Source organism: Protomyctophum parallelum (assembly GCF_964188405.1).
Source record: "Protomyctophum parallelum genome assembly, chromosome: 14".
Lineage (NCBI taxonomy): Eukaryota > Metazoa > Chordata > Actinopteri > Myctophiformes > Myctophidae > Protomyctophum > Protomyctophum parallelum.
In genome coordinates this window covers 15,896,926-15,909,204 of record NC_139709.1, presented here as the reverse complement: position 1 = coordinate 15,909,204, position 12,279 = coordinate 15,896,926, and the positions used below count along the sequence as shown (strand labels likewise).

Here is a 12,279-nt window from a genome sequence, read left to right as displayed (position 1 = left end):
GAGACCTTTTGGGTAATAAATATTTACTTTATTACCAAATATCCTTACCAAATATTTAGCCTGCCCATTGAGAGCGGCGGGCCCCGTGTAGCCTGCTTGCCCCGAGGTGATACAGTGCGTTCTGCCATTACAGGAGAGCTGGCTGTTGTTGTGTCTACGCTGGGAAATTAGTTTTTGCAACCACGAGACTTCACGTGTCATTAAAACACAAGGTCAGCCGCTGTCCCGTCTAGACATCGGTTGTGTTTTACGGTTTTGATACTGAGTTTCATGAGCAGCCCACAGCCAACTGTTAACACCTTCCCAACATGCACGCAGTCGCTAGATCACACTGTTTTCTTAGCAGGCAGCACAATTCATTACTTTTACTTATTTTTTATTTTTTACATGGCTATACTTATGGTACAAGGAGGAAGGTCGTTAAATCGTGAAATATGATAAATCTATCATAAAACTGCACCTTTTGGCACAGTCTGAAGCTAATGCATTTATTTTGTTTTTTAACCACTTTAAATCTGATGTATGTTTTTTATTTATTGGCATGTCAATGTGTCATTTTCTAAACTCATCTAAAAATATAACGCAAAATTCCTGAATTCAGTCAGTGAAAGAAGAATGTCTTAACTGAGTAGTGGTTTTAATGGACACGACCCCCCCCCCCCCCTCCCCGCACGCGCGCGCACACACACACACACACACACACACACACACACACACACACACACACACACACACACACACACACACACACACACACTATTCTAGTTGGCTGGGCTCCAGGCTACAGTATATATAAGAGTATTAACAGGACCTTTGACATAAGTAAACATTGAGAAGAATGTGACAATAAGCCACAGTTGAGAATGCGCAGTTAAGAATCCAGTTGATCATATCATTATCATAAAGAAAATGTTTTGTCTGCTGACGTTTCTCAAAAGTTAGAACTTTAGACCAAAATATAATATCTATCTTTAAATGTCTCTGTACGTCTGTCTGTACGCGTGTATGGCTGTAATACACGTAACTCGAGAACCGACAGTTCAGTTCCCGGTGTCGAGTCGGGCGGACACACTTTCTACTTTTGGTGCTTTTTTTTTGTACTTTTGCTCAAGTAAACTATGAATTCTGGACGTTTTATGTGTAACAGAGTATTTCTACATTGCAGGCAGCCTTGATACTTTTACTTCAGTAAAGTACTTTCCACCACTGGGCACTGGCACTGACAGGCAGGCAGCAGCAAGGCAGCCAGCACAGGCAGTGTGAGTGTGTAGTGTACTCACAGATGAAGTAGGAGTGGATGGAGTGGGCAGCGTGTGTGTGTGTGTGTGTGTGTGTGTGTGTGTGTGTGTGTGTGTGTGTGTGTGTGTGTGTAACTGTGCGTGCGTGCGTGTGTGCGTGCGTGCGTGCGTGCGTGCGCAGCGTACTACTGTACTCACAGTTGAAGTGGGAGTGGATGGAGCGGGCAGCCAGCAGGCTGTGGATGGTGATCTGATAGACCACCTGCAGCAGCAGGAAGGTCAGACTGGTGAAGCACAGGGACATGAGCAGACGCCCCGTGTGGCCTGCAGGGGGAGCACAGCAACAAAAACACAAGTCAGCGTTGAACATCTCTACATTACTAAATATTTACACCGCTTCAATGACTGGCCGCGTGTGTCCCAATGTCCGTACTCCTTATGTCTGTCCGTTTGGGATATTAACAGCTGCAATACCGCTGGGTGACCTAAAGTGGCACTGTTGAGCAGCCCAAAGGGCCATTCACACTGATAAAAGTATAACTAATGATAAAACTGTACCGTACAGTACAGAGTATACAGTACAGTAACTCACAATAAAGTATAGTTGCACTGCTCAGTTTTTATAAATAAATAAAATAACACATATACCAAAGAACAGAGGCGAGCCGAGTGCTTCTGAGGTGGCGACTCCTCCAGGTGATGAGTTGATCAAATTAAAAACTAGTTTATAGGGAAGAAGAAGGGTCCCGTTGGGACGGGACGGGCTTCTTGGTCAAGGATGGATTAAAAGGCCTATAGCGTTTGGTGGCTTTTTATTGTTTTAATATGTGATAGCCCTGTCTAGTTAATAAAGGCTTTTTAATCTGTCCTTGCTGAAGAGTATGCTTGAAGGCTAAGGGCCGATTCATACTCCTATTTTAGAGCCGAATCAAAGTCTGTTCGGCGCTGTAGATCCTACAATGTGACGTCATTTGAGGTTCGGGTACCGTCCTAAAGTCGGCTCTTCGGTGCTACTGAACATTTCTGACGAGCCAAAATCATTTCGGCACTACAACGCCGAAACAGCTGTAAAATAGGAGTATGAATCGGCCATAAGCCCGCACCAATGAGATCCCTCTTCACAATACACACACACACACACATATATATATATATATATATTTATTAATAGTGTATATATATATATATATACACACATACTGTACTGTATATATATAAATATCATGTGTATACCAGTGTTGATATCAAAATACCAGCTGTACCAGTTTGACAGCAATTTTTTATTTAGCTTTAGTTTTCTTTTGAATGAAATCCCACTTATTTTTAGTAATATTTCAGACTTGGTTGCAAGCTGAAAATATCCGATCTACAAGCTCACAGCGCATCACACTATTTTCAGAGTGCAACACCCGAGCACAACCAAACATAAAATGACTTGTCTTTAAGTTCTACTGGATGTGTTCTCTTCTTTTATTTTTTGATGAAATTGTCAATATATTTATTAGTAGTTTTAGTCATCATAGTTTCGTTTTTATTTCGTTTTTTTATTTTGTTTTCGTCAGTGAAAACAATGTAGACAACGCAATAAAATCTTCATCAACACAATACCTGCTTCCACATACGCTACCTGTACATACTCTTAAGTTATTTCTATCTATTTTGTTCGATTTAACCTGATTTCTGATTCTCACTCCACTGTCCTGTCCTCTTTCTGTTCTCTTCTCACACTGACAAAATACATGTGATGTGACAATTTCTCTCTCTCTGAACTGAGATAGTGGTACTCAAACAGGAATGTGTTTGGCCATGAACCACCATCTGAAAGGATTTTGTGCCACATGGACCCCCATAATAGGAGAGGTTTCTTTCAAGATTTTTCAATAACTCCTCATGTACCCCTGGGGTTCCCTGGAAACCCCTCATGTACCCCTGGGGTTCCCCAGAAACCCCTCATGTACCCCTGGGGTTCCCCAGAAACCCCTCATGTACCCCTGGGGTTCCCCAGATACCACTTAGGCCCCTTCTCCACCAAAATAACTTTGGTTCTAGAACTGGTTCTGTTCTTTATTTTGTTATGATGGTTTATATCACATCTGCATGCATCTTCCAACCTGAATAGTGACACGTCCACTTTAGTTCCCACTTCAGGGCAATAAGAAGTATTTTTTTGGTTCCAGTTCCAAACCAACTTTTAGGGATCTGAACCAATTAATTTGGTTCAAAATTAGAAGGGGAAAAAAAATACAGAACCGGTTCAACCCCGGTGGAAATGGGGTCTTTGAGAAGCACTGCTCTAGATACCATGGTTAGCTCTGTTCTAAGATTGTCAATGTAACTTTCTACAAAATATAAAAATATGGCAACCATTTCTCACTTACATGGAGAACCTCCCATTTTTCTCTTTGTCTCCACTAAAACGCCCCTCCCAAAAACACATGGCCACTGGGTTTATAAATATGCACTCAAAGGACCACAATGGAAATAAGCCATCAAGTTTTTTGTGTTCATGCTTTTGACAGAGATGTACACAATGTGTACTATACATATGTGGTAATGTATATGCACGTTTTGTCAATAAAAACATCAGGCAATCAATTGATTCATCATCTGCATAATCTCTCTTAATTCATCTCAAATTAACTTAACTTTTTTATTGAATTCAGGTTGTTTTCCTTCAGGTTCAATCCCTCTGGTAAAATCATTTATTGTGATTTTGTCATAATGAAAAAACTAAAATCACACCCGTGTGAACTGAGTGTTGCAACCATAGACTGTACCCTCTCCCCTCTACCCCTACCCTTCTCTCTCTCTCTCATTAGCAGGCAACAGTGCAGCACTATCTCTCTCACTCTCTGTTTCTGGCACAACAGTGCCACTTTTGTCCCTACTGGTATCATAGTAACATAGTCACATAGGTTAAGATAGTAACATAGTCACATAGGTTAAGACGGACATTGCTGTTCCTTGGAGTGGTTGCACCACTCAAAAATATTTTAATCAAGGAAGAATTTCTTAATGTTTCCCCCCGATAATTAGAATGTCTATTTGTCAACCTTAACTCTGCATGCTGTTCCACCTAGAAAGAATTGGGGAAAAGTACCTTTGGGTATTTTCTGGGGATATGGCTACATTACACAGTAGTAGTTAGTTAGGTACTGGCAATAAAAAAAGGTCATTATTAAAAGTCAAACATACATTCCATGAGTTCATAATAAACATTGTACTGATGTTATTCCAACCGTGCAAAGGTTTGTTTTTCTGACTTCTGGCTTTGGGAAAGTGCTCACTCACTCAAGTGTCAATCAGACGGGTCCTGACCATAGGAAAAGCACATACACATCTCTGAACATGAATTCCTGAATTGAGTTGGTTTCCTTCCTTCTCTGCTGGGGAGTAAAGAACGCAACCGTCTTCCTCACGCCCCAGTCGCTCCTCATCCATAGACGGGTGTGAGAGAACCACGACAGCTGTGAAACACATGGCCTGTTTATAGCACACCTAAAGGTATTTGGGATAATTTCAGGAGTTGTTATGGTGATAATTCACTACAGTAGGGTTCTTCGACCTCCTCACAGTGCGGAAATGAACATTCTCATCCCCAGGGCACGGAAGGGCCCTTTGGAAGAGCCCTTTGCTTTGGAAGGGAAGTGACGCTGGCTTCCTTACGGCGCAACGTCCGTCCTTTCAACAAAACAAAATTTGCATTTGCTAATCGCTACCCAGCGGCCTCCGTGACACCGTGGTTTGGGGTCCGCCGGGCGTTCAATTGTTCTTCACAGAGCAACATCTCCAGCACTCCAGTTCTGTTCCATCTCCACACCACGCCGGTTCTGTTCTGGTGGAGCCTCGTAAATTTAATGCATCCTTGCGGGGAGCATTTAAAGAGTTTTACTGCGATGTGGCACCGTATCCTATTCCTGGCCAAGGTGAGACGCTACCGCTGAGCAGTGCGGGCTATCCGCGTTGTAACCTTATCACATGCCCAACACCAGCTCATGCCATGCTTATTAAATGTTGAAGTGAAAACAATTTGAGCTAATTTCCCCCAGCAATTCCCTCCACGGCTGCAAAGAAAGAGAAGAATGCTTGTAAAGATTCGGTATGAGGACTAGAGAGCTACTCGTGTCCAAATTGGTCCTCTGTACAATGTGACTGCACTGGCACCCTGTTTTCCTCTTACTGTCTGGCCACCATCTGTCTCGGTTATGACACTCGTCCTGAATTAGTAGCACGCCCGTTATTTCTTTATTCACTCACAAACTGCTGTGTCCCTGGAGTGCTTTTAAACCATGCCAAAAGAGTTCATTGTTCAAAATCATTTTATTTATTTAATTTTAGCAATGACTGCTTTTTCCAAACAAACCAACAATCCTCATCTATCCAACTCGTGCGGGCTTGCCAGCACAAGTGCAATTTAAAGTGCTGGACCCTAGCAACTTGGAATTTATTTAAATTACTCCATTTGAGATAAAATAATTTACTTCATAAAATAGAGAGGTTTATGAATTCATATAAAATCAATGACATCTATTCCTAACTGTACTGCTGTCTTTATGCCTCTGCTAGTTAATTCAAAATGGCAATAGCAATTCTGTATCGCTTATTGACTTCTTTATTGTTTATGAGAGTTTAGATTATTGACACGTTCACTGGAAATGTACATTATAGGGAAAGGAAACACTTTCACCCTGGCTTTCCTATTTTGGCATAACGTCATTATAGGAGAATTAAAACTTTAAAAGTAAAAAATAGCGGATCTACAAACTCACAATGTGGCGTCTTGTGAGCTTGTACTGTATATCTACTATTTTAGAATTTGTTTTCGAATAGAGCTTAAGTGGTTAAATACTGTCTTTATAATATCCGACAGTAACTCCCAAACAATAATGGCACAAGATGTTCCTGTCCAATTTCACTGATGCATTCTTTAGGCTTAATGAACTGACAAGGCTTTTAAAAGGAAATGACCCTTCATTCATTATTCATGCCCAACATCTGTCTTAAATTAACAATACCAATTTAACAGCCATGCTGGTTCCCTGGAGATTCAATAGCCAAAATGAAGCAGACCATCAACGCAGTTCAGTACATGAGTCAAGAGGATCTGGCCTAATCGGTTCTCCCAATTCTAAAATTGATATAAATAAAGACTATCCAGCGTGTCGGTGCATATTGTATGTTCAAATTAGCATGTTTAGGGGTTGTGTCTGTCAGTGTGGCTACAGGTGTAATTATCATGACTGAGCTCAATTTACTTTCAAATGACTCAGTTCAAAATATAAATCCAGATTACTTATTCAGATAACATGGAGTCATGCCTTTGTTCGCTCACTGTTAAGGAAAAGATGGTTACTTTTTTGTCAATTTCTTCAATTAATGAAGTCAATGATTTACATTTTTTATATCACGATTTATTACGAAACTTGGAACTGTCAACCACATTGTGTCAAATGCCAAATTAAGCCTCATACAATTTAATACACACACATAATAGATGGCTTCTCTCCTAATGCACCGAGTGAAATGAGTCCATTCTCTCCCAGGAATGTGACATACAGTAAATAAATACACAGCCAGATGGTACTGTATATATATACTGGCATGCTTCCCACAGCTGGAAACAGCAAAATTCTAACCATAACCAACGCCTGTGGCAGTTTAAACTTCACATTAATTATTTTGTTCGCCCTCATCACACTATGCAAACCAAAAGACCTGGAGAGGTTACCTAAACATAAGCAAGTCCAAAGCACATGGACGGTCACGTTATAATGTCACATCAGCCATCACAAACTAACCTTAAGAAATAGGGACGATCCGAGCAATCAAAAAAGTTAAAAAAGAGGAGAGGGTGGATATAAGATCAGGGTACTTTATTAAAGTTTAAAACGCCAAATTACGGAGAATTAACCTTGAGCTATATGCAGTGTGAAACACTTCAACATTACCGCTGTAATTTGGCTACATAATTTTAATTAATCCAATATTTGACAAAAAAAATTCTAACTACTTGTCTAACTGGTTTTGTGCTTGTTTGAGAGAGGGAATATTTTATGATAATGACACACACACACACACACACACACACACACACACACACACACACACACACACACACACACACACACACACACACACACACACACACACACACACACACACACACACACACACACACACACACACACACACACACACACACACACACACACACACAGTTATACAGTCTACTGAAAAATGTCCAAGAATCTGTCCCACAGTATTGTAGTCAACAGCCAGTTACAGTATCAATGACAGTTCTGCTTTACTCAAGGATTTCTCTCTTTAACTATTGATGAGTACATAAGTGGTCCACTTTCTCTCTCTCCTGTCCTGTCCTCGGGCTGTCTCTCTCCCATCCTTCAATTCCCGACTGTTATTTCAGCTGGAGAGACGAGCACAGCAGAGAGACATCCAGCCCGATCCTCCTCCCCGCCGATATGGCTTTATGTATTATTAAACACTGCATGTGGTCTCCTGCTTGAAGCCCACATTATGAGCGGTCTGGGAGGTGTCCTGTTTAGTGTTCTGCGGTGTAGGTGAAGTGAAGCTGCATACCGACGCAGCAAAACTATCGTCAAGCCCTATTCGAAACCACAACCCCACATTTATCACCCGTAAAAGAGAGAGGACCTTTTCAAAAACCTTCCCAGATGAGCGGTGATTTATATTTTATGTAGACATTGGTTGAGGCTAAAGTTATGTTGAAGGATTATAGATTAAAAAAATATACAAGATAAACACTTAAAACACTATACTTAGTTGACTGGATTCCCAAGGGCTCTATACTAGAACCCCTCCTTTTTTCAGTCTACATTCAATCTATTTGCCGAAAATAGCAGATCTACAAGCTCACAACGCTCGTAAAGCTGCTATTCTTTGCCAGATGTTGCCCCAAAATAGGGATGCTAGGGTTTAAGTTGAAGAAGCCCTTATAGTCAGTCATAACTCAGCATGGCTTTTCTAAAGCTTGTTATGTGACCATGTAAAATGCTCTTTCAATGACTATCTTACAGATTGGTTCCTGGTTGATATTGTAGTAAAACAAGGCTGAATTTGAACTCCCATTCTATTCTCTACAGTATAAAGTATGTACATAATAAATTATCTACACTACAGTATCTCTGGTGATCAAGGCCTTGGGCAAGAGTGTCTGTAGATAACGAAAAGAAATCCAGCAACTGACTATGGGAAGCTGTTATAGAGTATAAATATTTGGGCTGATCTCCTTGGAAGATGGAGTTCTTAGGCTCCCACAAAACCTGTTAAGCCTCTAGCAAATGCATGCAAATATAGAGCTCTGGGTGCAATCACAGCCACATCTATGGGTGGCTTTCCTTTTAAATGTAATACTAAACTGTTTGAACGACGACTGGTTTTGCCCATCCTGACATGTTGTAATACACCCCAAATGCTGCCCATACAGGGTTGGAAAAGTGCCAGTACCAGTGGTTCTGTATTTCTGTTGTACACATGTGTTTCTGTGGGCTTCCCAGCTGACATAATTTACTAAATGATATGTAGACTGCACTGTGAGAACCTTTTTCTCCATGCACCTTGCCCACACAGTATATTCAAGTAATGATTAAAAGAATGTTGACTTTGCGTTGTCATAAGGAGATGAACAGAAATGGTTTCAGTTAATAAATAAATAAATAAACGGTAATAAAAACGTGAAGAGTGCTTTTGAAACAGAGTACATACATACATTGTATCCTATCAAGGCACCGCCTTTGCTATAAATTCAGGTGTGAATTCTAGCTATAGAAACTGGTTGGTACACTATCACCCCACCTGTGATGGTTGGTACACTATGACGATTCTGTACCCTATGTACAGCAGTGTTCATTTATGCGACTTAACTATGACAAAAAATGTTCGTCGACTACCTTTTTTCACTGACGAAAACTAAATAAAAACAAGTTATGATGACTAAAGTAAAAACTAAATATATTGATATATTTTGTCAACAAATAAAAACTAGAGCTAAAATGTTAGGAACGAAGGGACTTCATACCTTAATTTTTATCTAGCCATTAAACTAGCTTGGGCCTTGTATTCCCAAGTGGGTATATTACACCGGTGGAGGTTAGCAGCTACATTACTTTGTTATGACGGTGCAGGGGAGAAAATAACAACGTGACAAGTGTGTGTAGGGCATCTGTAAATGTGAGTGTGGTGTGTGATGTATTGTTGTGTAGAAAAGTTCTTGAGTCTTTCAGTTAAATACTGACACCAACGTACAGGCTTCTAGCATAAGCAAAGTTATTCATTTAATAACTATGGGGAGAACTGGGTTTAAAGCAAACATAGTTACATTTTGTTTTCATTTTTACATTCATGTGTTATGAGTCATAACTTATGATGGTGCAGGGGAGAAATTGATGAACCCATTATGATGAATGCTCCCCATCCAGAAAAGTAGTTACTCATTCATAAAACCATTCACTCATGTGACCAGCATTGTTTTCAGATATTATCAGTATAAAACAGCAGATCTACAAGCTGCGAAAAAGCCTTTTTATCGACATGATCAAATGTAGATTTAGGGCTCCATTTTCGTCCCCGCCGTTACCCGCGACGCTGCCCGCAAGTCAGCCGCTGCCCGAAGATTACGAGTATAGGAGCTTGCTCTGTCCCTAAATGGTATTTTGGTCTAGTGTCACCCGCTATCGATTATGCCGATACTGGTATTTGCACCTAGAGGTGTGGTCATGGGTGTGTTGGCACGCTTTCCCCATAATTGCTATTTTGATCACACACATTTGGGAAGACGCATAGTGGAGTTTAGAAGCACCTGTAAGCCATATGCTAAATTAGTTGGGTATAGAGTGGCGCGCGGCGCGCGCCTGCAAGGAGATGTCCGCAGAGTCAGGCTGCATCATCTCTCCTTATTCTCCTATGCATATCTTTGTAATTTTCCTATTATCAACAGAAGTGAGTGCCTGTCAATTCATTGTGTCCATTGTGTTTATATAATTGTAAAGTCAAAGTCTACTAAAACTCGTCTTGATATTTTCATTATGTAAGCAGAAGCATGAACTCTACCGGGGTACACTACAAATATGTAATGTTGTCCCCTGAGGCCTTACTTACCCTTCATTGTTGTGCTTGTAGGCTCTGCGAACAGTGGGATGAGCAGCAGATAGATGAGGTAGACCAAGGACAGGCCATTGAACCTGAACACGCACGCTGCAGAAACAAACAAACACGCACACGCACACACACACACACACACACACACACACACACACACACACACACACACACACACACACACACACACACACACACACACACACACACACACACACACACACACACACATTAAACAGTCATCATTGATCAAACAAATAACTGTTTTTCTTAATAACGAGCAGCCAGTTGGCCTGTCGTCATTGTGCAGGCCAGTGTCCATACAAGGGAAATGCTGGCATACCGTGATGATTGTGTGCAATTATTACAAAAATAGAATTGAAAGAATAAAATGATCAAAATGAACATATAACCACCTAAGCACTGTGAACGTTGTTGTATGGCGATTCACAGAAATAGCCAATATAAAACCTCACAATGCATCGAATCGCAAAGTGCTCTGAGCTTGTAGATCAGCTGTTTTTGCTATTTTCTTAATTTAACCTTTCTTCTATAATGACATGCCCCAAATAGGAACATCAGGTTTAAATATTATTCTATTTACATGAATTGAACTGAGGCGAGGTCAGTACTAGTATAATGAAGTGGATGAATGCTGCTATAAGATAAGGTTAACCTTGCATGATGTAGCCTAGGTCATTAGCATTCCTGCAGCCCAGAGTCTGCTCTCACTAATCACAAGTCACAACATTCTGACATCCTTCTAACCTTAATGTTCGGCCAGCCAACGTATGTTTTTCTGGGCTGGCTGGATTAATTAACTACCGGTAACGGTATGCCAAAATTTGACAGAATCATTATTGCCTGTGGTGAAATAACATGCACCTCGGCTGGCCTTGGATTGAAGCCCACCAGCCCCTTTCTCCGTCCCTTATACGGTGTCTCAGCTTTCCTCACACTGTACTGAATAAAGACAATACAAGCTAGAGTGGCTTGCCCGCTCTCCTCTTAAAAAACTAATCGGATCTCATGATCCAAATGTTTTGATGGACGTTATGTGTCAGATCTGCACCTGTGTAACTTCAAATCCTAAAAGGCCAAACAGAAATGTCCCCCCCCCCCATGCATGTGTTCCAGTATTCAATGGTGTGGCTCCATTGTGGATGTGGCTGCCCTATGACATTTGATGACATATGATGACACCAAATTTGGACAAGGTTTCAGCCTAGTCTGAATCCCATTGACTTCCATTATAAAAGAAAAACATTTCTAAAGGTATAAAACGTGGGACATTTATGACACGTATGTGGCCGCAGTGTGTACAAAGTATTGTGCAGTGTTCAGCGGCTTGCAAGATTAGCTCTGGACAGGAACACAGACCAACAATAAATGATTAGAATAATGCAGAGCCATGTGCCATCATTACACCATAGTTTTTTGCCAAATGTCAAAAACTGAGGTACTGTAATAAGAAATTATTAATTACCAGAGATTCATCTCTGGCAATGAGGTTACCACAAGGTTTGTTAGGTTAGTTTAGTCTTCACATAGAAAAGGCTAAAGATGTGTGACATTCACTCGATTAAAAAAATACATCTCTTCATTACAAAATGAAAATCATGACGTTGTGGCCTAGTCAAACCTGCATCTGACCTAATGAAAATCATGACGTTGTGGCCTAGTCAAACCTGCATCTGACCTAACGTGATTTGAACAAAGAATGTAAGCATATCAACTGCACACAGTCAAATCCTCAGTGTTAATTTAACTGGCTGTGTAAGAATGGACCCTTACATTTATGTTCTTACAGTGAAATTATCACTCCATATTTTGCTGTGGTCTGCTCTAGCTCTCCCAGTGGGATAATCCATCATAAATCACATATCATATAAAAAAAAAGATTAAC

At 40.7% G+C, this 12,279-nt stretch overlaps 1 protein-coding gene across 2 annotated transcripts in view; it reads right to left on the bottom strand.

Annotated features, from left to right (window-relative positions):
* Positions 1 to 12,279, bottom strand: part of piezo2b (piezo-type mechanosensitive ion channel component 2b) — a 131,775-nt gene that overhangs the window by 106,819 nt on the left and 12,677 nt on the right. For both annotated transcript variants that reach the window (XM_083782150.1, XM_083782149.1), the window contains exons 2-3: positions 10,374 to 10,469; positions 1,437 to 1,562 (exon numbers count right to left, since the gene is read on the bottom strand). In XM_083782150.1, coding sequence (XP_083638276.1) covers positions 1,437 to 1,562; positions 10,374 to 10,469 — 222 coding nt within the window. The remainder of the gene's footprint in view (positions 1 to 1,436; positions 1,563 to 10,373; positions 10,470 to 12,279) is intronic.